General features: G+C 38.5%; 1 protein-coding gene across 4 annotated transcripts in view; it reads left to right on the forward strand.

The window, feature by feature from the left end:
• Window positions 1–26,480, forward strand: part of SUPT3H (SPT3 homolog, SAGA and STAGA complex component) — a 530,133-nt gene that overhangs the window by 437,566 nt on the left and 66,087 nt on the right. For all 4 annotated transcript variants that reach the window (XM_027057634.2, XM_053222732.1, XM_053222733.1 and 1 more), the window contains one exon: window positions 7,579–7,689. In XM_027057634.2, coding sequence (XP_026913435.1) covers window positions 7,579–7,689 — 111 coding nt within the window. The remainder of the gene's footprint in view (window positions 1–7,578; window positions 7,690–26,480) is intronic.

Here is a 26,480-nt window from a genome sequence, read left to right on the forward strand (position 1 = left end):
CTGATTACTATAGCCATTCCAGCCTTCTTGTACTGTTTACATTGATATGTTTTTCTGTCAGTTTTCTTTCAGTGTATCTGTGCCTTTAATATGTAAAGCACATCTCTTGTAGACACCAAATAGTTGGGTCTTGCTTCTTTTTCCTTTCTAAAGTATATCTTTTAATTATAGTCTTTAATTCCCTGATATTCAGTGTATTTATTGACATGATCCAATATAGGTCAACTATTTTGGTATTTGTTTTCTGCTTGTTCTGTTTTTGTTTCTCAGTTTTTCTTTCTTATTTTGGGTTCTGTGCTCTTTAAGAAATTCAGTTTATCTACTGGTTTCTTAGTGATACCTCTTTGCATTATTTTTTCAGTGGTTATGCTAAGGATTACAATATATCCTTAAATTTTCAGTGTACTTGGAGTTATTGTACTGCTTACGTAAAATATGAGACTCATATTTATAAGACACATGTACTTTACTCTTGTCCATTACGCTATAGTTGTGATACATCTTACATCTTCCTATGTTATAAACCATAATACTATTTTTACCTTAAATAATCAAGTGTATTTTAATGAAACTAAGAGAAAAAATAGACTTTAACATTTACCATTTCCATTTAACATTTACTATTGTTTTATGTTCAGATTTCCTTATGGTATTATTTTCCTCTTTTGTTCTACTAAATTTTATTTTAGCATTTGTTACAGTGCAGTTTAGCTGGTGATGGTTTCTCTTAGTTTTCATATTTCTGAAAATATCTTTTCTTTCATTTCTAGAAGATATTTTCACTGGATATGGAATTCTGGGTTGGCAATTTTATTTCACTACTTTAATGATATCATTCCACTATTTTCTGGCATCCATTGTTTCAATCATATGTCAGTAGTTTGTATTATTGTTTCTGTGTTTGTAATGTGTTCTGTTTCTCTGGATGGTTTTGGGATTATATCTTTATTTTTCGTTTTCAGCAGTTTGACTGTGATATCTACAAACATGGTTTTCTTTGTATTTATCCTGCTTAGGGTTCACTGAGCTTCTTGACTATTGGTTTATGCCTTTAAGTATTTGGGGGGAATTTTCAGCAGTTGCTTCTTCAGATACTTTTTAAGCTTCAATTCACTGTCTCTCCTCTACTTCTGAGACTCCAGGTACATATTTGATAGTTACTTTGATATTGTTCCACAGGTACCTGTTTAACCGTTCTCTCAGTCTTTTCTCTTTCTTCAGGTTGGATAAATTCTTTGATATTTCTTTGTGTTCCAGACTCTTCTATCAGCTCCAGTCTGTTATACCCATCCAGTAATTTTTTATTTGTGATATTCTATTTAATTGCTTTATAATTTCCACGTGATTTCTTTTTAGTTGTTGTGCATCTAGTTTATTTGTCATTTATTACAAGTATTTTCCTTATCTTCTTGAACATAGTTATAATAGCTGCTTTAAAATCCTTCTTTGATCAATTAATATGGCTTATTTTCATCTCCATTGAGTATAAATCATGCTTTCTGTGATACTTAGGCTCAGTGGAGACCAAAATAATGCCTCCTCTCTCAGTCTGTTCATCTCAGGCAATTTCTTACATTGTTGCATGTCTAGTAATTTTCAGTTATATCCTGGTAATATCATAGGTAATATATTGTAGAAATTTTGTGTTCTCTTATATATGTGAACTCTTATATATGAAGAGTTCTTGGTGTTGATAGTGGTGGTGATTGTGTGCATGTGTGTTAAGCAGATAATTTACTGTTCTACACTGAGCTCTAAACTTGAAACTCAGACTCCTCTTCAATGGCAGCAGCTGGAATCTCTCCTCAGTTCATGTAATTTCTTGGCTTTGGTACCACAGAGAAATTGATTTGGGAAAGTTTGTACACGGAATTGGGGACTAACCTTCTTTGATTTTGCCCGTTTTTGGTATTTCCTTCCTCACTTCACACCTGCTGTGGGTGCCCTGAATTCTGGCCTATATTTCTTAAAGTCTCTAAGGTCATGTGCCCCCTATACTGACTGGAGCCCACCCTTATACTAAAACAGTAAAAACAGGAAACTGAAGCCACTGTTCTTCTCTTCTTCGAAATATAGGCACTCCCTTTCCAATTTCTGTCTGGTTTTGATCAGTCACTATTGCTTTCATGTTCTTGTTTTTCATAATTTGTTTAAAGCTGATACTCCTTTCTAAAACTCAGTTGACAGGGTGCCTGGGTGGCTCAGTCGGTTAAGTGTCCGACTTCGACTCAGGTCATGATCTCACAGTTGTGAGTTGGAGCCCCACATTGGGCTCTGTGCTGACAGCTCAGAGCCTGGGGCCCGCTTCTGATTCTGTGTCCTCCTCTCTCTCTCTGCCCCTCTCCCACTCATGCTCTGTCTCTCTCTATCTCTCTCTATCAAAAATAAATAAATACATTGAAAAAAAATTTTTTTTATTTATTTATTTTTTCAACATTTGTTTATTTTTGGGACAGAGAGCGACAGAGCATGAACGGTGGAGGGGCAGAGAGAGAGGGAGACACAGAATCGGAAACAGGCTTCAGGCTCTGAGCCATCAGCCCAGAGCCGGACGCGGGGCCCGAACTCACGGACCGCGAGATCGTGACCTGGCTGAAGTCGGACGCTTAACTGACTGCGCCACCCAGGCGCCCCTAAAAAAATTTTTTTAAATAAATAAGTAAAACTCAGTTGCTACAATAAGAACCATTTGCCATTACAAGTAATAGAACCATGCCAAGGTATAATTTTATAATGATAGTAAGCAAATTTAAGTTTTAGTCTCATATCTCGTTTCCTCTTCCATTTACAAAACAACAGAGCTCAGTGCTTATTTATTAAGGGAAAATTTGAACTATAAGGAACTTCTGTATTATAAAGTAGTTTTAAAGAATTTTAGCTATAGAGCTCCAGCTCACCCAGTAACTGAAATTAGGACAACGAAATGTTACCTAAAAGACCTCTTCAGTGGACTTGCTTTATTAAGTATGTAAGAAGTTGTAATTCATTTGAGATAATTATGCACACATACATAAAAATTTCAAGAATTTCTAAAACTTCTGAAGAATTCTTTTTTTCTCTTAAATATTTAAATACCCCTCTCCAAATCTTGTTGAAAGCTATCACCTTAGAGTTGTTTTATAGAAAAGGTTTCCTGAGTAAAGTATTAGATTAGTCCATATCTGAATTCTCCTAAATTCAAAATCAGTGACATCAGAATAATTTCCCACTTTAAAGCTATTAATTATTTCTCTGTTTACTCATCCACATCTTTCTACATTCAGACTCTTGCTGTGTTTTCATTTTTAGTCCTGGGAAACTTCAGCTATGGTGGTAAGATGGTACAACTCATTCTACATAAAATAATAAAGCCCATATGTATTAGCCATGTGTCCTAGAAGCTGAGAGATTCAATGTATAGCCATACAGGGGTACTGTCACTATAATCTTGGCCATGTCCCTTATCCTCACTTTCTCATCTATAAAATGGGGTAGGAGTTGGGGAAGTTTAGAACAGATGGCATCTTGCATTGCTTCCAGATTTCATAGTGATACTCTCATCTTCTCTTCAAGTACTTTTTCTAGTTTTGATTTCCTTAAAGAAAAGACTTTTCTAGTTACATAGAACTACAGTTTTAACAATAAACATCTCAATTAAACTTAGAAATGAGGAAGTCAACTATTAAAACTAACTATATTATATACTGTAATCTTTGGCCAAAGAATGGCCCACCTTCATCTGAAAAGAATCCTCCATAAGCACAAAGCTCTGGGAAAGCTACGTGTACAGCAGTGAATAAAAGGAAGACACATACCTGGCCAGTCAGATTATAAATCAACCTTTGAGGTCAGTGAGTAATAAAAATATCAGTAATAGTAGTACTAACCTTTTGTTTTGCTCTCATCTGAAATATGTGCTCCTCCTCTGTAAGAACCAATATTTCAAGTTTAACAAAAGATCTAGTCCATCATTCTGGATGTGGAAAGAATAAGTGGCCGTTATCTGAGATTCCAGGTCCTTCTTAAAATTGGACTTCCCTGGCAAGGGAAAGGCCGAGAAAGGATAGGACGATTTAACTTGCTGACCATTTTTTTAAAAGTCAGGACAGGCACAGATATTTGTTTGAGATCCAGCAGCAATACAAGTTCAGTGTAGCTTCCTTGGACCACAGTTGCGAGTTCAAACTGTGGAGAGACTTTATTCAACATAAGCCAGCAAGGACAAGCGGAGAGACAGTGCTCCAATCCAGGAATATGTGGGATTCCATATGATACTTCAGCCTCCAGTTCCCCGCATCAGCTTTTGGATAAAGAGACATAAGTAAAGATGCAGTGGAAGAATACCGGAATGGTATGAATGCAGCCAAGAGGAGGAGGACCTGACATATGAGGAAGAACTTTACCAAGAGCTTTTCTCAAGGAGATAAATGATTTATTTTGGTGAAGATTTCAGCACTCGTTACACAACAGGACTCCTTACGTTGTCAAATATGTAGGCTTTATCCTTGAAATTTTAAAAATAAAGAATATCCTAAAGTGTTAGCACAATCCGAATGGGAGAGATGAATTGATAAATAAATCTAGCACTCTTTAAATGTGATCATAGCAGATAGAAGATGTTTGTTTTTATTTTTTTTTTTTAACGTTTATTTATTTTTGAAAGAGAGAGCATGAACTGGGCAGGGGCAGAGAGAGAGGGGGACAGAGGATCCGAAGCAGGTTCATGCTGACAGCAGATAGCCCAATATGGGGCTTGAACTCACGAACTGTGAGATCATGACCTGAGCCAAAGTCAGATGCTCAATCAACTGAGCCACCCAGGCGCCCCCAAATAGAAGAGTTTTAAAAATTAAATGATAAATATATAAGTGTAATGCTTATTCTTCTGAATCAATTATGAAGAATACTACAAAAAGGGTAGAGCCACGGCTAAATTAAAAATTCTCAACTTGGTATGAATTTTGAATTTGAACAGATTACAAATACCTTAGTGAAGTCCTGGATGTTAACAGAAATGTGAAGAGATTTCCAAAATCTATCATTTTAGATTTAAAGGTTCCCTTCCAAAGAACTCAGTGGGCAAGTGAAGAAAGTGTAGAAATGTGCGCATGGTAACTTCCTGCTGTTTGCGGTTACTTAATTATAGATAAATCGGAAATGGGCAAATTGGAAATCTGATGACATTTTTCACAAAAGTGAATATTTTTGTTTTTTATATAAGTTAGCTTCATGTTTTTAGTGAAGATCACGCTTCAACCATTAGTTTCTAGCTTACATTTCCTTCAGTGTTCTGAAATCCTATTTGATTGCCATGCCAGAGGTTCTGAGAGATTTTGACCAAATGTCCTATGGTTTTGACTAAAACCAAATTTATTTGGAAAAGTAGAATCATACATTGGCCATGGAGGAAAGAAATGAAACATAAATCCAAGTTGTGGGGAGAAAGGAGATCCCGTAGAGGAACTTTCCATCCTACTTACTATGCAGAATATTGACCCTCTTGATTTCTCTCTTTTGTATTTCCACTGCAAAACTTAGCTCTAAATTCCAAATCCAGCTAAGCATTTGCATTGATTTCCACAAATGGATAGAATGCCTCAACCTTTAATGAGTCTGTATTAGTCATATTCATCTTCTGGGGCCCAGTGGACTCACAGAAGAGTCTTTACCCTTATCAGATACCTACTAATTGCATTTATTCTAATATATTCCAACCGACACAAAGTATTTGAAATTAGAATCAAGAAAACATTCAAAAAAAATCCTGTGTACTTATATATCAGTGCCAAATGAAGGGTTAAGATAACAATTTGTGTGATTGCGGGCACAACAGATATGTTATTTAGGGCATTGTTGGAATGAAGTTGAGAAAGAGACTCTAGAGTAAATTCCTATTTGGTTTATTGCGTATCTTATTAAAATCATAAAAATGCTCAAGACCTGGTTTGTTTCATATTGTACACTTTATTTCAGGTTCGGCTTAGATAATTAGCAGATGTTCTCACTGAATGGGAATTTTTATATTCTTTTACTAGCTATCGGAAAAGCATGCACAAGGTACAGAAAGAACATCTGAAAAGTACAGAAGGATATACAGTGAAAATGTCTCTTCTAATCCCTGTCCTTTAGATACCCATTTATCCTTCAAGAGATAAGGACTATTACTGATGTTTGGCGTACCCTTGCAAAAATATTCTATGCTTAAATGAGTTTTTAATGTTCGGCCTTTTGAAAAAATAAATGGTAACATAGTGCCACCCAGTTGGACACCTTGCATTTTTTCATACAATACGTCTTAGAGATAGTTCCGTAGGAGTAGGGATGGAACTTTTGGTGGTTGCTGTAGTTTCTGTTTCATTCAATGGATGTATCATAATTTATTTTAGTGTTCCCTCATTGATGAATATTTACCTCATCAATCCTAATAGTTCTGCAGTGAGAGTATAGATACGATATATAAAATTGTGTACCTGTGTAATATATTTGTAGGATAAATCCTTAGAGGTGAAATTGGGTCACAAATGGTGGTCCATTTCCATTTGACAAGATTTTGCCAAATTACCATCCATAGCGGTCATATTAGTTATACTCCTAGAAGGAATTATGAAAGTGGTCATTTTAGTATTTATCAGAAAGACAAATAATCATTATGTGACTATGACTGACCTCTAGAATACAGCTATAGTAATACACAAACTACTGTTTCTTCCTGTTGATTCTTTAATGTTAATGACTGGCATCTGGTACCCATTAAAGTATAAAGCAATTAAAATTATTGCCCCAATTTTATAGATGAGGAAACTGAAATGCAGAGATATTACATTACTTGACAGGACTGGTAACTGATAGGATCTGGGCCCAGGTATTTGGAAAACCAGAGCCTGCAACTGAACCACAAGACTACCTTGCTCCTATTGAACATTTTAATTTTTTTAAATCACGTTACATACATTTCTTGAGCTGGTATCCATACCCTCTTTGCACATCATCTTTTTCTTTCTTGTGTCTTTTTGTACTTTCAAACCTGCCTTTTTACAGATGAAGCAGATTAAAAGAGACAGGTTTTGTTTTATTTTCTTTTGGCCCTAGGAACCAAGTTAACATGATTGTTTATGACAGACCCCAGTATTCTAAATAAATATACAGCAATTTTATATTTTTCATTTTAAAATTGATGACCCTCAAGTTATTTCAGAAACATGCCCAACAGGTCCCAAAGAAACATTTGTAATGATAAATGTTTAAATGTTTTTCAAAAAAAATAACTTCCTGTTATAACTTCTTTCAGCAAGCCCCCACGACGATTCTCATCTACACGCAAGTGGCTGTATTCTCCTGCACCCTGACAGGCAGGCCTAGGTGAAATATTGTGGGCATAAAAATTGCATTTGGTAGGTCTGCTAAGGAAGGGGTCACGTAAAAGTCATCTTTGATTTGTTAATGGAATTTTTTTTAAAACGTAGTATATGGCAGCAGGAATGTGCATCCCAAAGGGGAAAAAAACGTCCATTTTATAAAAGTTTATTTTCATATTTTATACACTGTAGTTCTGTTGTGTGTTTTTGATTTAGTAACAATTTATGTGTTTTTCTGTCGCAGAGCACTGCGGCCTGTGGTGTTGAGGCTCACAGCGATGCCATCCAGCCCTGCCACATCAGAGAGGCCGTTCGACGCTACGGCCACAAGATTGGCCCCCTTTCCCCATTCACAGTACGTAATAACAGAGTTATAAAAAGTTATATTTATAATCTGAAAGAATTTTGATTTTCAAGTGGTCAAATGAAGAAGCAATGGAATTGTTGAAAGCAATTTGTGGCGACGGTAATTTTGTTGTATAAAAGTGGCATAGTCCTCTTGGGAAATAAAAGTTAGTCATTTTTGTCTCTTTTTGGAAGGACAATTTTTTTCTACAAAATATTATTTTCTTTCAATTACAAATTATGCTTTTTTGTTGTTGGGGCTTATATTTTCTATTTTTCAAAGCTTAGGTTTATAAAACTTTTTTGTCAAATTATATGTATCCAAATATTGCCAGAAGCACTTTATATTTTAAAATTGGTTAGATTGGCAATGCCACTTCTATCAGATGTCCTGCTCCTAAACATACTTTGAGTTGGAAGAAGAAGAAATGATTTCTTTACTGGCTTTGAAGTAGGCTGAAATGCAGATAGTCTTTCACATCTTCAAATGGTTGTAAAGCTTATAATCAGGGTTTGTTTTTTTGTTTTTTAATGGAGAATTAAAGACTGTATTTCAACAGCCTAAAGAAAGTGTGTGTATGTGTGTGTGTATGTGTGCGTGTGTGTGTGTGTGTGTGTGTGTGTGTTTTATTTAAATGCTCATCTCGTGGCCATTTTAAAAAAATCTTTATTCCTGTTAATAGAACTTTCTCCAAGTCTTTCTCTGTATGAGGCATGGGTTTGATATTCAGAAAGTGAAGTTTGATTGAAGGCTGAGGAACATTAGAATTTACTATTTGTTTGGTTTCTTCATATTCATTTCTGCTTAATACACTAAAGCAAACTACATATATGTTTAACATTATACACATATACATACATACATACATACATACATACATACATAGGTATAATATACTATGCGTTTTCTCCTGAGGATGGGTCTTACTATTATCCATTGATAGAAATCATGATTTCTATCATCTCCTTTTTTTCTGCATTTTAGTTAAAAGGAATGCTTGCTTTCCATTCTTAATTTTCATTAGTGAATTATATGGATGCTCATTGTGACAGCAAGAATGTTTCTCAAGCTTTGTATATTTGGGTCCAGAAGTTTTTTGTAATCATAACTATTATTTTCACTTTTGCTTAATATGTGAAATTTGTCTTCTCTGTTATGAGGACATGATTTTAATACACTGATGAAAGCAATATATCCTTCTGCATGAATGTTTTTAGATCATTCAGTTGAAAGGACAGAGTGAATCAAGTATCTCTTTTTCTTTTTTCCTGCATGGTAGGTGAGATGATTTTTAGTGATAAGGCAAAATAAAAATGAAATTTAGAAAAATATGAGACAGCTGGAAGAATTTAAAAACTGAGACTGAAAGAACCATCTTCTAACAAAGGATTAAAACTATCAAGTCCATAGATAAGAGCCAAATAATGACTAAAAGGTTGAGGCAGTGGAGTGGAGAGAGAAGGAAAAGGGGGCAGGTTAAAGAATAACAAGGGGAAACAGGATTTTTGAGAAAGAACCTAAAATGGTAACTAAAATAATGGATAAAATTGCATAAAGGAACATCCAATATAAGGGGAAAATCTCCTAGTCATAAGAAGGAGTGGTGGCTGCTTCATTCTTCCAAGTTTTTTATATGTAAATACATTGGACCGATCATTGAACCATCTTGGTTGATGACATTGTTTATATACGTGTGTGTGTGTGTGTGTGTGTGTATAAAGGAGGTTTTTCTGATGTTGGGGGATGTTGATGTATACACACACACATGTATATATTATATATATATATATATATATATATATATATATATATATATATATATGCCTCACTGGTATTCTGTTATTCATGTAATGTTGCTTTGATAATCTGAGATTATCAGATGCTCAGAAAATGTACTTGAAACCAAGTTCAGATACGATTTAAGCTACTGTTTATGTAATAAACATATAACCAATATGGTTTTTTAAATTAAGGTTGCAACTTTTAAATGCTTAATTTAAACAGATCTGGAAAAATAGAACAAATAAACCATGACCTCGAAAGTTCACTTAGCCACTACCAGAGTGACAGCATTTGGTAAAAATCACCAGAGAGGGGGTGCCTGCATTTTCATCAGTCCTCGGAAAAGACCCACCTTGAAAAGTCTGCTTTATTACCTAGAGCTATAATAATTTGCCCAGGCTGCAGGACTGAATGTGCCTACTCTATTTTATAGCATGATTAATATGATCAGGAAGACCTAGTTTCATGGTATATATTATATATAATACATAAATCTGCCCCTTTTTTATTGAAGTATCATTGACACACAGTGGAGTTTCAGGCATACAACACAGTGATTCAACAACCCTATACATCATGCTGTGTTCACCACAAGTGTAGCCACCATCTGTCACTATACAACGCTATTATAATATTATTGACAATATTCCCTATGCTGTTCCTTTCATAAATCCGTCTTTCAGATTAGTTAAAAATTCTCCTTAAAGTGGGAGAGATTTGCAGACTGGGTATCTAACAATATGGGGCTTCTCTCCTGACCCCCACATACCTTCAGCTGCTAAAAGGAGGTGCTTCTGATGTTGGGGCATGTTGATGTCCAGCTCCTTGAGGCTCACTCCCTGAAATAATACTTCATGCTGCCTAGGGACACTGCTACGTAGGTTTTGAGCTGCAACTCGTAAGAAGAGAGGAGGCATGCAGACTGTGTCTGTAGTAACCATGGATTGAGACCTAAATTTTCATACAGAAAAGTTGAGCTCAGTTACCTCTAGCCTACCAGTTCCTTTGTAAACTGAAATGCTCATAACAACTAGCTTATACTTATGAGACATAAAGATTTTGTCCTTGCGCCATGTCATTCCAAATCTAAGTGCTTGTCTGGTGTATATATAGATGTGATGGCTAATTTAAAATAGCCATCACTTGATTCATATGTAGCCAATTCCCAATACTTGGAAATTGATTTAGAGAATGAAAATAACAGTAGGTTGCACAGACATCTAATTCCAACATCAATCAATCAACAAGCCCGTAGCAATCTGCTTTTAGTGAGTCCTCATTCCGTTTTCCACTGTTAATGACTTTTGACGTAATTTTGTACAAAAATCACAACATGCTCGGTTTCAGAACTACAGTTCGTTGCATAAAGAATTGTGAGTTCCTCACCCAGGCAATGAGTTGAAATGTCAGAAGAAGAGATTGAAGCTGTGTTAGGTGAAGGTGAGGAGGAAGAGGGAGATGATGCTTTGCACATAGTGGCTGCTGACACAGAGAGGAAAGGGGTGGAGAGCTGAGACGCCGGCCAGCCTGCTGTTCATACACAGGTCGTGGAGACACTTCTCAGCCACCATCTCTGACCAGGGAGTTATGGCAGTACTGTGTCTAGCTTATTGGTTTTAGTTGGTGATTTCTTTCTTTCCTGTGTTCTCATTTATTCGCAATCCTATGCAGAAGCTCAGAGAAAGTATCATATCTAGAAGATTGATGTAATTTTTCTGAGGTGAAGCTATTAATTAGACTAAATGATATAACCAAGGTCTAAAATTTGGGCCTTCCAACTTCCAGCCCCAAAATCTGCCTCCTAAAACACATTTGCGATTGTCCCCATCCCTCTACGTACCTGACTTTATGGATACACATACTAAAGAACATTTTTAAAACCGAATTTTACTTTTTGCCTGTTGTTTATTTTTCCTATGATTGTTTAGTTTTCCCATAATTCTGGGAATCACCTCAGAGTCTGTGATTTGGGGGCACCTGGGTGGCTCAGTCAATTGGGCGTCCGACTCTTGGTTTCAGCTCAGGTTGCGATCTCACAGTTCGTGAGTTCTGGCCCCACATGAGGCTCTGTGCTGACAGCACGGAGCCTGCTTAGGATTCTCTCTCTCTGCCCCTCCCCCACTCTCCCTCCCTTTCTCTCTCTCAAAATAAATAAATAAACTTAAAAAAAAAAAAGACACCTGGGTGGCTCAGTCGGTTAAGCATCCAATTTCGGCTCAAGTCATGATCTCATGGTTTATGAGTTCAAGCCCCACGTCAGGCTCTGTACTGACAGCTCGGATCCTGGAGCCTGCTTTGGATTCTGTCTCCCTCTCTCTCTGCCCTTCCCCACTCGTGCTCTGTCCCTCGCTCTCTCTCTCTCTCTCTCTCTCTCTCTGTCTCTCTCAAGAATAAATAAACATTTAAAAAAATTTTTTGACGGGCACCTGGGTGGCTCAGTCAGTTGGGTGTCCGACTTTGGATCAGGTCATGTTCTCACGGTTCGTGGTTTGAGCCCCATGTTGGGCTCTGTGTTGACAGCTCAGAGCCTGGAGCCTGCTTTGGATTCCGTGTCTCCCTCTTTCTGGCCCTCCCCCACTCACGCTCTGTCTCAGTCTCTCAAAAATAAACATTAAAAAAAATAAAATAAAAATTTTTTTGAGCTTCATCAAATTCAGTTTACGTAAGTTACTAAAAACAACTTTCAGAGACTGTTGAGTATATCAAAGTTGGTGATAATTTTTTTATATTATTTCCACAGTTTTTACATTTTTTATATTTTACTGATACCGTCATTTCTTTAGTAATTTTTTTCATTTACTGAGAGTAGTGTTAGTATGTTAGAAAATTAAGAAAACACAGAATAGTAAAGGGTAAAATAAAACTTTAAGAAAGGTATCAGAGCCCCCCAATAAAAAAAAGTGTAGCAAAAGCTTTAAAGGAATTGTCCTATCAGAAAAATCAGTTGGTATTTAATTGTTTGAAGAGTATTTTCTTCTCTCAACCTAAAAATTCAAATGCTTTTGGTAATGGCTTTTAAAAATATATTCTTGGAATTTATTTGTGCAAGTTGTTTTTTTTTTAAGTTTATTTATTTATTTTGAGAGAGAGAGCGCGCGTGCAAAGAGGGAAGGGCAGAAAGAGAGGGAGAGAGAGAATCTGTGCTGACAGCACAGAGCCCAATGCAGGACTGGAACCCACAAACTGCGAGGCCATGACCTGAGCCGACATCGAGAGTCGGACACTTAAACGACTGAGCCACCCAGGTGCCTGTATTTGTGCCAGCTTAGAAGTGAAAAGCATTTAAAGTTTTTGTGAACGAAATGTTTTTCAGGGAAAATACTCCAAAGAGTAACCCAGGGTAGTGGTTGGTCATCGTGTAGAAGAAGGTCAAACGTGTGTTGCACTTAGAGCCTCACTGTTTGCACGTGGTGTGAAAACAATCCCACTTCTCGGTGGGAAGTACTGTGAGTGGCTGATATAAAACCAGGTGTGTAATTTTGAAAGCCAGAAACAGGACACCGTGTTCGCTGGGTGAGATGACCTAATCCCGTGTGTAATGCCTAAATCTATTTTAGCTTCCCCTGAGTGATATTCACAATAGAAAAATATGTTAATCTCCCCGAACTTGCATGTTATCAGGTGACTCTTCCGTTGAACTACAATACTGAGACAAGACAGTTGCTTATTTAAGCACCGTCATTAAGCTAAATAATCCCTTACGTGCAAATACCAAGGATAAATGGGGTAAGAATTCTTAAATATTTGTGCTGTTACTGGGAGCAAAAGTTTTCTCAGTACATTTTTTGGAAGTACTAAATCTACCCTTAGAGATTGGAGCAAATGTACCTTTTTAGGGTTGTGGGCTACTGATTCTCTGAAATAAATTAACATATGGCATATTTATCATATGAGAATAACCTAAAAGTGAGTGTTTTCTAGAAAAAAAATGCAAAACTTTTAACTGGTTTTAATTTTAAAATAGGGCAGGGAGATTTCAGTGACAAAATTCATTATGTCAAATTATATGAAATTGTGGTTTCTCTAGGTGAAAAACGGTTGAATATCAGGACAGCGTTCAATTTCAGATTACTTAAGGAGAGAATGTTTGAAATGTAGGGATAAAGAAGTTGGAAGAGTTTGGCAGAGAAAACCATTAGGATCTGAGATGAGTGTTGGTTCATATCAAATCATAATTCATATACCATTTTAGAAAAACCTTTTCACTTGTGTTATTTTTCCTCACAACACAGCAAGATGAGTGTTAGTTATCCCACTTTATAAATGAGAAAATTGAAATGTAGAGAAAAATTAGGGTACCTGGGTGGCTCAGTCAGTTCAGTGTCCAACTTCGGCTCAGGTCATGATCTCACAGTTCATGAGTTTGAACCCCGTATCGGGCTCTGTGCTGACATCTCAGAACCTGGAGCCTGCTTCAGATTCTGTGTCTCTCTCTCTCTCTCTCTCTCTCTCTCTCTCTCTCTCTCTGTCTCTCTCTGCCTCTCCCCCACTCACTCTCTGTCTCTCTCAAAAACAAATAAACATTAGAAAAACATTTTTTAGAGAAAAAATAAGTAACCAGCTTAAGGTTACATAGTAAGTACCAGAGTTCTGTCTGTGGCCAGGAATATTCTATCGATTGCCAGGACCATGGGCTTCAGTGAATTCTTACTAATCCTACTCATTAAACTTCCTCTTTGCAGAATGGTCTCTGTTCTTAACTTTTTAAGTGGTCTTAACCTCAAAATATGAGACCATATTTTTTAAACTACATTGTGTAGAAGACAAGTGTATGTTCCACTAGAAAAGGGTTTCTTCATGAGATATTTCAAAAAATCGATATGTTATATCTAGAAGATCTACTCTTAAAAGAACAGTGAAGGTGTTTCAAAAACAAAGTTATGGGTGAAAGTTGTAATATTGTATCCATCACAGTGTCCACTTTATATTTTATTTTATTTATGCAGCATTAAGAAGTTTTGATTCACAAATATAGCAATTCTTAATAATGTTCTACACAGGCCTGCAGTGGTCTTGGCCCAAAAGAAAAATCATTAGAATTTTTTGCTTAAAAGTTGTTTGAACTACCAATATTTAACAAATGCTCACATTTTTAAACTAGTGATATTTAAAGAAAATCAATATATGCATTTCTAATCCAGGGCGACCCTTCTTGGATTTCTGGAAAATATTTTTTAAGGTATCTTAAAACATTAGAAGCTACTCAAAGATGTCATAAAGAAAATCTCAGTCACCTGGAGACCCTTTACTAACAAATACTTGCTTAAAGTTTCAGGGTCAAGTTTATTTTGCTTTGCCTGTTGAATCCAAATTTGATGAATGAATAATGAACTTCATTACTGAAACTATTTCTGCTGTTGTAAGCAGAACATCATAATTCTGTGTTGCCAGATCGAGGTGGCACAATCTCATTATACTGTAAAAGCTGTTTAGTTCATTTTTTAAATCATCAGACAGGAGGGAGAAGGAAAGTGAGATCTTCTCTCATTTGAACCCTCTGTCTGCACTAATACCTTAAATTAGGCAACCAGTGATTTTGTTTATAAGGACTTATCCAGTTCCAGTTTGAAAATTCAAGTATTATTAACAACTAGTTTGTCTCTGCAGTAAATAGCTACTATTCAAAGGCATTTTGCTTTTTTCTGCCTTCACCTCTGTGTCAGAAGTAGAGACCTCAAATTCGGTTCTGCGTCGGGTAGAGACCCTAAGGTGATGTAGTCATTTGCTTAGTTGTATACTGAATATTTCTCTGGTCTGCTTTAAAAGTATCCACAAACAAAATCTAACAAGCCCAAATTCCAAGACATAACCTTATCCTAATCAGCAAAACGTTTACAGGAAGTTCAAATATAAAATGTGAAAAGGCAGAACCTTTATTATGAGTAGCACAAAAATTGTAAATGGGCATTCAAATCAAACATCATGAGGAGGTGCCTGGGTGCCAGTCAGTTGAGCATCCTCCTTCAGCTCAGGTCATGATCTCATGGTTCGTGAGTTCGAGCCCCGCATCAGGCTCTGTGCTGACAGCTCAGAGCCTGGAGGCTGCTTCAGATTCTGTGTCTCCCTTTCTCTCTGCCCCCACCCCACTCATGCTCACTCACTCACGCGCGCTCTCTCTCTCTCTCTCAAAACTAAATAAACATTTAAAAAAAAAAAATCATGAGGCCCCTAGAAAATCTTCAAAGAATCCTAGAGTTTTCAGGAACATAGTTTGAAAAGGAGAAAACCAGTCTTCTCTAATGGGGGGACACCTTTAAAGTAGATCTCAAAGTTGAGAGCCCTAATCAGCTCTGTGTAATTTCTCCAAGTGTGTATCCTTCAAAGTCTTTTAAAATTTGAGGTAGTTCAAGAAGTTAATGAATCTCTATTTATTGTAAAAGGCAGGCTGTATCTTGGAGAGTAGGGGAGGAATTCGAACAAGGAAAGAGGAACATTTGACAACGAAGAGAAACTTTGTGAGCAGAATATCCAAAAAGGACAAGATCTTGAGATTTGAACGTGTTATTGCAGTTTCTAGGTTTTTGCAGTCTTCTGAGGGAATGGCCAGAGAGTGGGAAAATATTTAGAGTGACTCCCAAAAGGAAATTATTTTTTCTTTAAAAAAAAATCACAGGATTCTTTTAACTCATAAATTCATGAAAGCAGCAAAAGGATTCGTTGGGAGGAACTAACCTCAGCTGAGATATTTCTAAACTTAAAAACTGTGCTCTAAAAATGGCAAGAATCCTCCTTGAAGTCTGTGAATGAACAAGAAGATGATATATATTTATATCTACAACGTCAGTATATTAATTAATAATAATAATAATAATATTGTTCAGGTTCACCTAACAAAAATCCTATTTAAATTTTCAATTCACATTTTCTGTCTAAGTAGGTGAATATTAGAAAAGAGCACGCTGGTTTTATTAAAACACATTGTTTGTTTACCATCCCAGAAACATCTAACATTCATAAGGGAGTTTTGTTCAAGTGAAACATTTGTGTACTGTTTTATTGGTACTGTGACAGAAACCCCCTCCAACAGCCATGATGAGAGCCTGTTGAACTGGAGATGATTTACTTTTTGATGATTTCTTAAATAGTGTTACATACTTTGGTCTCGCAAATATAATCATTGAACTGTCATTTAATTTACCGATGTAGTTGCAGACTTAATCCCACAACATAATAAGTGGATTGTTTTAAGTGGAAAATTTACACCTTCCCAAAATGAAACTGATACCTGGCTTTTATTGTAGCCAGCGTGTATTTAAGGCTCTCTCCAAGGTCGGAAAAATACGCAGGAAAAAAATAATTATGCCTTGTTTTCCTGACTGGTGTTTTAATTATGATTTGATTTAAACCAAATCCCCTAGGCTGTGCATGCACAGATCAAATATCCCACCCCCACACACTGCCTCTGCATGACCCCAAGCTGTGAGAAGAGAAAATTCACGGCCCATATGTCAGTCAGATGTTAATTCTTGCCCTGGCACCTGGATAGGCTCTCCCACCTGATTGGAGTGCACTTTGCAGTTCTGGGCATCTACCCAACATGTGGAGTAGGCTCTCCAGATCTGGAAATATTTTGACTGATTAGTTGGCAGAGGTCGTGAGGGCAGAGCCCAATGTCAGGCTCTGAATTTGCCCAGGTGCATTCAAGGTGACAGTTGGGCAGCTGTGCCGCTGATGGAAATACCAGGGAGGAGTGCTTGAGTGGACTCTCTGGCTCCAGAAGTCCACCGCCTGGCCTACAGGTTCCTGTCACTTCCAATTCAAACACTTGTGCAGATTTTATAGTTTCCAGTAGAGAAGTTAGCAACTACATTTCTGGCTCTGATTTAATTCTTCATTCCTGATCTAACCTAAAACACCCATTCCCATACTCTAGACTAATTAGGTAAGAGCCTCATAAGTAAGTGAGTTATAGTTGACACGCACTTCTCACCCAGGCAAGCTTTCAATAGTTTAAAAAAGAGAGAGAGGAGAAGAGAAGAGAAAGAAAACTAGCCCAAGTTCCATAATGTGCTTTTCTCTGTCTAAAGAAGACAGGAATAGGGGTCAGGCCTCATGTGGGCAGACACCTTCGGCTTTTGATGGTTCTTTTCACTCACACAACCAACTCACACATGGCTAAAATTTTTAAAAATGAAAAAGAAGGTAAGGCCAGACTCCATGCTACTACAAGTCCATCTGTCACCCACCACCGCTGCTGGAAAACCAGTTCAAAGCACGTGCCTCCCTGATAGGGTAAAAGCATCCGTCACATACAAAGGACAGCGATTGCTTTCTGAGTTGAACAGTCCATTTGGCAAAATCCGTATTTGTACAGTTGAACTGCTCATGATGGAGAAGTGGAAGGTCCCTACCTGTGTTAACATCCCTACGTGTCCTCGGGCCCCTACAGCTCTGACATCCCCATTTATTAATTCAATAAACATTTTCCAGGTACTGTATTAGAAATATGTTGAAGTGGGTGTATGGAATATAGAGATAACGGAATGTTCCGACACAGTGTAGGAGATGTGCATGCAAGCAGTGCCATGTGGCCAGTGGTGTCACAAGTTTGGACAAAGTGCTTCAGGTACAGAGGGAGGGCACAGTCTGCCTGAGGAAGTCAGGGGAGCTTTGTAGGGCCATTGACATTTGAATCAAATTTATGAAACAGAGGTAAGGGAAACGAGTAAGAATTTGGAAATGGTATTTCAGATAGCAAAAGGAGCAGGGATAAAATGGGGGAGGAATACAGATGTATGAAAGAAGTATGGGGCACCTGGGTGGCTCAGTGTTTGGGTGTCTGACTTTGGCTCAAGTCGCGATTTCACGGTTTGTGAGTTCGAGCCCCGCATTGGGCTCTGTGTTGACAGCTCGGAGCCTGGAGCCTGCTTCAGATTCTGTGTCTCCCTCTCTCTCTCTCTCTCTCTCTCTCTCTCTCTCTCTCTCTCTGCCCTCTCCTGCTCATGTTCTGTCTCTCTGTCTCTCAAAAATAAGAAAACATTAAAAAAAAAATAAAGAAGGAAAGAAAAGAAAAGGAAGGAAGGAAGGAAGAAGTACAATTGTTTAGGCAAAGTTGAGGAACCAAGTCTTGAGTACCCTGAGGGGAGGGTGGAATGGGGTGATGACAGTTTGAAGACTTTGAATTCCAAGCCAGTTTACCTAGACTTTATGATGTCGGTCAGCAGTTATCTGTGCTCTACAGAAACCCCAAATTATTGTGCGGGCATTGTGCAAATAATAAAGCATTTTCTCTGAATAATACAGATGAATTTTTATTCTCAATAAGATTTTGTGGACAAAATTTCTTTTTAACGACTGATATGGATCAGGGAGCTGTTTGAGAGTTTTTGAGCAAGGAGTGGATATAAACAGCTCTGTATTGTAGAAAAATAACTCAGATGGTGGTGTAAAGGAAGGAGTAGGGTTACAGGGTAGAACAGGCACAGTTCTAATTAGAGGCCAGTTAGGTGGCCCCGCAGTATTGCAAGCAAGAAGGCAGAAAAGGCTCTGCTAAGTTAATGACATTGAGAACAGACAAGATAGAATCCATTAGAGATACTTGTCATGAAGAATAAGTAGAACGAGACCCTGAATGAAAGAATAAAAGATGACAAGTTTATAACTTAGGTCAATGCCTAAAACATACAAAAATATTCTCAAGAATAAGTGTTCAGGGGCTCCCGGGTGGCTCAGTTGGTTAAGCGTCCGACTTCGGCTCAGGTCATGATCTCGCGGTCCATGAGTTCGAGCCCTGCGTCGGGCTCTGTGCTGACGGCTCGGAGCCTGGAGCCTGTTTCAGATTCTGTGTCTCCCTCTCTCTGACCCTCCCCCATTCATGCTCTGTCTCTCTCTGTCTCAAAAATAAATAAACGTTAAAAAAAAAAAAGAAGAAGTGTTCAAATGCCTACGAAGAATTTGCGTGAAGTTTAAAGATTCAACAAGGAAACTAATTTCAAAGGGTTTTCCAGAAAGTCGTTGGAGGGCTCAATGCATAGATCACCTGAACTTAAAAAAAAGAAAAGAAAAGAAAAAAGACATTCTGGCTTTCTATTTGAACTTCTGGGAGTGTTTATATATGTGACCAGGTAGTCCCACATATTATTATGCTGTTCCGATGAACAAATTGACTTTCTAAGTCATCAATGAACTTGGTCGTGCATTCCTGAAAGATGACTGTAACAAGATTTCAAAAAGTTTGTTGTCATTAAAGCCACGCCTGCAACAGCTTTGAGCTAGTGTGTAAGTTGCAAAGCATCATTTTTCTAAACTTTGGTGAGCAGTTTCCATCTCGGTGCGAACCCATTATCCCTGCCACCACACACACCCCCAAAACATGAAATTGTAAGGAACGAGAGCAGCACCAACTCCGACAGTAGATTTTTGAGGACTGGTGGACGGATATGCCGTTAGGCGTGTTTTCCTCAGTAGAGCAAAAGCCCAGTCTTACGGACCGCAGGGATGCCTCTCAGCGGAGACCCACTACATGCAGTTAGTTCGCTGTTGCCCGCACAACTGGTCCACCTCGCCAGGCACTTCCAGTCTGTAAGAAGCCCAGTCTCCATTTCAGACTTTCTGCCCTTCCTCGCTAAGAGCCGCCCCTCCTTCAGATTTATGAAAGAAAACATTTCTTTCTGTGAAAGGTTTTTGTACACCCGCATCTGGAAGTGTTTATTTCAGTGGCATGTAAGCTATCTGTGGATTTAGTTAGCACCAGACCCCCTTTTGTGTACTCCTGCCTTAAAAATTTTATAAATGATCTTATTGAATCTGTGCCAGCGTGCACATGGTTTGGCTGATGGCTGCATATATCCCTTACCTGCCAGTCACCTTTGATTTATGTTCCTTCTGCTAAGCTTTTACCTTCCAAAAATGGTGCCACCGCACTGTCCTCTAAACCATCCTATTGATGAAATTACTCCAAGATGAGTTGGTATGTTTTCGGTTGCCTATGGACAGATGAATTTATATTTGTCTGCCCTTTCCCACTTCTGGTAAAGCCACTTAGAGAGGAGGATTGGACATGTTATGTCATCAGTCTCTTTATTCCAAATGAATACCATCTGAAACACTATGCCAAGTCAAGACCAAAGTGACAAAGAAGGGTTCTTTGGCCTCCACTTCGGTTAGGAGGCCTTTTTTTTTTCTTTTTTTCCTGCAAAGATGCCTGGAGACTTTTCCTTTTTCAGAAAAGAGGAAGTAAAGTCTCAAACAAAGTAAGTCAACCTCATCACAAAGATAGAGACTTTGTAGGCTTTACACAGCTTTACTAGTTTGTGAGTTTTATGGTGTTTTCTGGAGAAAAGCAGGTGGCCTGGTAGTTCTTTAAAATGTGGGCTCTACGTGGTAGTGGTTGTGAGGAGTTTCATATTTCTAAGAGAGATCCTAAAGAGCTAATTTTTAAGAGTGTTTGACAAAAGGATGCATCATTTTGGACTCATTTTCTGGGAGTTCACTGGTCATCAGACATGCCCTTTAATTCGATGTTGTAGGTTACTAGCTATCACCACCGAAGGTGACCTTAATACTTAGAGCGAATTTTCTAATGAGGAAGTCAGTATTGTGCTAATAGAGCATGACATGATTGATGCAATTTTTAAAGTAGGCTTTAAACACTCAAATATCTCACTTAAGCAAGCTTGGCAAAGACCTGCTCTTCTTCTATTCTCTGTAGTGATAGGGGAGTATTTTTAAATTTCATGATTGTGCTTAAAAAAGGTGTGGAAGCATCTGAAACAACTCAGATTATACAGATCTCAGTATCCTAGTTCACAAACTATTGTAAGCACGGGAAAGAACTTCTAGGCTGCTTGGCTGTGGTCCCAGCAAGCCTGGAGGTATGTATTCCAGAAGGCTCAGGCAGCTTCATTTACACGCCTAAAAATGCATGTGGAACTCCCTGTGTTCTGTCAAGGTGAAGGGTGTCTCAGGAGCGTGTCAGTCACAGTTGCGTGGTCTAGTCAGTCATGGTACTGACATGCTTTTCAGAGAAGCATTACAGGCAGGACTGCCGTTGTCAGAGAATCAGCACCAGAGAGGCAAGCAATGTATTTCCATTTAAGTTGGCACTTTTCTGAGAAGGAGAAAAAAATGCCCATACACACATATAATCTTTTAGATAGTTATAACTTGTTTGTATGTGTGCCTGTGTGTGTGCACACACATATGCACGTGTATATGTACATGGTCCCTTTTAAGAAGATGGTCTTCTGAGGTTTTTAAATGTATATCGTTTAGTCATTACAACAACCTAGAAGGTAGTACCACTATTAGTTTCCTAAATAAGTAGAGAAATATAAAAATATGGTCTTAAAGGAACCAGCGTCACTGATACTGTTTCATGGAAATGATTACTTAACATTCTGCCGTCTTTGACGGTTTCTCAAGAGTTCTGAGTCAGATGACTTTTGCCTGAGCTACAGTTTAATCAGCTGTACAAATAAGCAACTTTTAGTAAATATTTAGTAATAACCCTTAAAAGCTCCTAGCACAGTGCCTAAAATGTAAAACATGCCCCCCAAAATGCAAAGAATGCTTTTAAAAAAAAAACAAAAAACCGTTATTGTCCTAATAGAATTCAAAACGAGAGATGAAAAGGCCAGTTTACCAACAACACCCTTCTAAGAATTGCAAAAGGAGGCTCAAGCCTGACCTCTGAGCATGAGGTGGACACCCAGACCCACTCGTTGGCCGTCTTTGTAGCCTTCAGAGAATTCCCTTGTGTTTCTGTGTCCATTTTTATAGTTTCACAGTTTCTTAAGATCCACGAACACTAGACTCCTCTCCTGCCCCACATTTTGCCCTTGTGTGGGCAAACAGGCTCATGCTGAGGACTGTTTCACTTCCGGTGGTGGTGGCATTACTGACCACATATGGGCAGTGAGGCTTAGAGGCAGAAAGAGTATATAGTGAAGAGATGAAAAGCCACAGAAATTGTGGGTTGCAAAAGTGACTACCAAAAGCTTTTCCAGAACGAGAGTTTCGACAAGTTGGAAGCTTTAGGTTGAAAGGAAAGGACGAAAGATGTAGTGCATTGCCAATGGACTTTAATTTTCAGTTTCCAATCTGGGGGTCAGGGAAGGACCCTGACGCAAAAAAGTTTCCTACTCCAGCTTTCGCCCATTCCTAAACTTCTGTTAGTGGACAGTCACTGTCCTCTTATTCTGTACACATGAAAAAAATTAATATTTCACATAATCTAGGTGAAAAGATCCATAATTCAACAAACCTGGTTGGTGATGATACTTTCATTTGGTCAGTAATATGATCTTTGGTCGGTTGTCTTGAGCCATTTTAGCATAATCTTACTTAAGTTATTCAAAACAAATGAGAACTTGTTCTGTTCCCAAAAGTCTTCTAAGAATTTAACTGTTTCATCTCTATTCTCAGATTGTTTCAGCATCTAATAGTTACACGTGTTTCTTCTAACCTAAATTGAATATTTTTCTTTATTTCTGCTCATGAAAGAAAAATACTATAAAGTTACATACTATAAAGAACAACCTATGAGGCTCTTCCTAATTTTCGTAGCAGCGTTTCTTAAATACTTGCTTCAGAAAATGCTGTCACTAACTCCACTTTAATCTTAAGATAGCTTTGGAGCACCCATACTTCTTTTAGAGGCAAAGTCTAGAGGAAGAATCCTTTCCTCTAGAAAAGAAATAGGTAGGGGTGCCTGGGTGGCTCAGTTGGTTGAGCGTCCAACTTCAGCTCGGGTCATGATCTCACAGCTTGTGGGTTCGAGCCCCGCATCAGACTCTGTGCTGATGGCTCAGAGCCTGGAGCCTTCTTCAGATTCTGTGTCTCCCTCTCTCTCTGCCCTTCCCCCCACTCACGCTCTGTCTCTCTCTGTCTCAAAAATAAATATTTAAAAAATTAAAAAAAAAATAGATAGATCTAGGCCCAGGGGGTTCCTAGTGATGCAGGCCATGGTAGGAATCCACATCTCATTTCTTTATTATTTCCTTGACTTTCTCAGAACTGTTTTCTCCTTTTGAATCAAATCCTAAACTTTGATCCACTTCCTCTTAACATACTTTGTATTTCTTGGTCTGACCCAAACCCAAAGAGGACGAGTCCTCAGGTAGACCAAGAAACCATGTTTTAACCGTCTTAGCATCTCCCTCAGCAAAGTACAATGTTTTCTGCTTATTTGGAGTTCAACATAAAAGACAGATGAATGGATGGACAGACCGAATGATGATCTGAAGAGAGAACAACTTTCCAAAGGACAAAGTTTCCCATTTTATTTTATTTTTTATTTTTTTAACGTTTATTTATTTTTGAGACAGAGAGAGACAGAGCATGAACGAGGGAGGGTCAGAGAGAGAGAGAGAGGGAGACACAGAATCAGAAACAGGCTCCAGGCTCTGAGCTGTCAGCACAGAGCCCGACGCGGGGCTTGAACTCACGAACCACGAGATCATGACCTGAGCCGAAGTTGGATGCTTAACCGACTGAGCCACCCAGGCGCCCCCAAAGTTTCCCATTTTAATCTCCCTGGTCAGTTTTAGGTCCCTTAAACTTGGTATGCCCTGTATCAGTGGACCCTCCACTACCTATGATTAAACAACTTCTAGATCACTGCAGGGCAACAAAAAGAATGTGGTTGCTTCATTATTACTATCAGGCATTTATCGCTGATTCTTCCATGATCGAAGGTAAAATAATGCCCAAGCTACCTCATGAGCAGTATCTGTTTTAAATTTTTGTGTTCAGTGGGTACTTATATACCAGACATACTTTAGAATCCTTAGCATACTGGGAAAAGCCTGAAGCTCTGTTCCCGACATCATGCTGAAACTGTACTTGGAGCTAACATACACCTGTTTCATTGATTGACCTTTGCATTCGGCATTTCAGCCCTGAGAACAAAGCCCCACACACTCAACCAGCAGAAGGAACTTTGCTATCGGTTGCAGGGCTCCAAAGCCTATCTCATCATCACTCTTCAGTCGTTTTTACAGAGTGTGGTATTTAGGACATTAGATAATATTTATAAAACATTCAAGCCACACAGTTTCGTTTTATCACAGAAACCAGTCTTGTTTTCGTAATTGCTCTTGATGGCAAGTTGTTTTCTGTGTGGGTTTTTGTCTTTTATCTGGATGAGCACTGCCCAACTCTTGGGCTCTAGAAGTGGGAAATTATTCTTTGTAATGGTACTTGTTGAGGGCAGATTTTAGTCAATGTGGCCGTTTTTATGAACCATTAAACTGAAAAACTTTGAAGGAGGACTAAAGTTGATAGTTACAAATATGAGACCATACTGTGGCAGAGGTGGTACTGAGTCACCACTATCCATTCAGAAAGCTTTTGTCTGAAAAATTTTAGGCCCCAGAAATAACTACGTGGAAAACAAAATTTGAGGAACCAGAAATAACAATTACTTGGATATGAAGACGTGTCTAATTGTCAGATGATTATGTGTTCTCATAGACACAAAATAGTCTTTCACATAGAAGTGTCTTTCTCAGTGTTGTGCTCTTCCTGTGAAGTTTCAGACACATTTTATGATACATTTTTATGCGTGGCCGTCATTTAGGAAGAGTCTGGACATCTTGTTTTCAAATTTGGAAGAACTGTTTTCTTCTCAGGTAACCACCTCAGGCACCGCCATGAATATGTCAGATCCCCACACCGACTGTAGTTGTCTGCATTCTCAGTGAGGAGCTCCTCTCTCACTCCATTAAGAAAGAACTTCCCAACACACGATATTTTGTGCAATATGGCCAAATAAAGTTGTTGGACAGCTGCAGTTTGAAGATAGGGCCGTCCATGTTTCCCGGCTGTAGGAGAATTCGTCTTTATGCACATGCCAAAGAAAAGCAGACTTCACAGACATGCTGATTCTACTTCCCTTGGGAAAAATGGAAGAATTCTCATGATTATAACAAAGGGATATTAATATTAGCGCAAAGACATGAGTCCTGATGCGTACTGCCAGCTACAAAGATGGATGTTCTACTCCATGGGCCGATGGAAATAAGAAAAGGGAAAGAAAAAGAGAAGAAATCACCTGTCTCATGTATTATCAGGAAACCAAATTCTTGGAAGCCTCTTTTTCCTGATGGTTATTTGTGGTTCACCTCTTCTCACTGGCTGAGGAAGTCAGTTCCCCTGATGCACAAGGAAGAACTCAGGTCATGAGCAAGTCACATCTTTTGTTGGGAAGAAGTCATTTTCCAAATAATTAGCAATCGTTTTAAATTTCCAGTATGTGCTTAGTGCCATCTTAGACACTGCAGAAGAGAGAAAGGAAAACAGCGACCGTCCCTGAGCTCCACCACCTGGTGTGGTAACTGGCACACTGAGAGCCAGTACCCGTTTCCTGTAACTACCAGCACCAACACCTGAAAACCGGAAGGAACTTGAAGTTTAACTGGGGGGAGGAGAACCATAGCTCACCGTCAGTAAATGTGAAACCTCACTGACTTCAGGTGCTTTGGAATTCAGAGGCAAAGGGAAACACAACAGCCGGAGCAATCAGGAATTTCCACCAGTGAACTTTGGGGGCAGCAGCCCCCCCCCCCCCAGACCTCGGGAGGAAGGACTCCTGCCCTATGCCCCACACTATATAGGGTACCTCGTATAATAAGACACCACTCAAACCCCACTCCTCCACCCTGTGCTTCACCAAAAGTCAAGGGCTAATGAATTGATTTTTAAAAATGTGGTTTAGGGGCATCTGGGTGGCTCAGTCGGTTAAGCGGCCGACTTCGGCTCAGGTTACGATCTCGCGGTCCGTGAGTTCGAGCTCCGCGTCGGGCTCTGTGCTGACCGCTCAGAGCCGGGAGCCTGTTTCCGATTCTGTGTCTCCCTCTCTCTCTGCCCCTCCCCCGTTCATGCTCTGTCTCTCTCTGTCTCAAAAATAAATAAACGTTAAAAAAAAATTTTTTTTAAATAAAAAAATGTGGTTTATACACACAGTGGGCTATTATTCAGCCACCTATCTAAAGGAATGAAGTTCTGATGCATGCTACGACATGGATGAACCTTGAGGACATGATACTAGGTGAAATAAGGCAGTCACAAAAGGACAA

This window comes from Acinonyx jubatus, chromosome B2 (assembly GCF_027475565.1).
Source record: "Acinonyx jubatus isolate Ajub_Pintada_27869175 chromosome B2, VMU_Ajub_asm_v1.0, whole genome shotgun sequence".
Classification (NCBI taxonomy): domain Eukaryota; kingdom Metazoa; phylum Chordata; class Mammalia; order Carnivora; family Felidae; genus Acinonyx; species Acinonyx jubatus.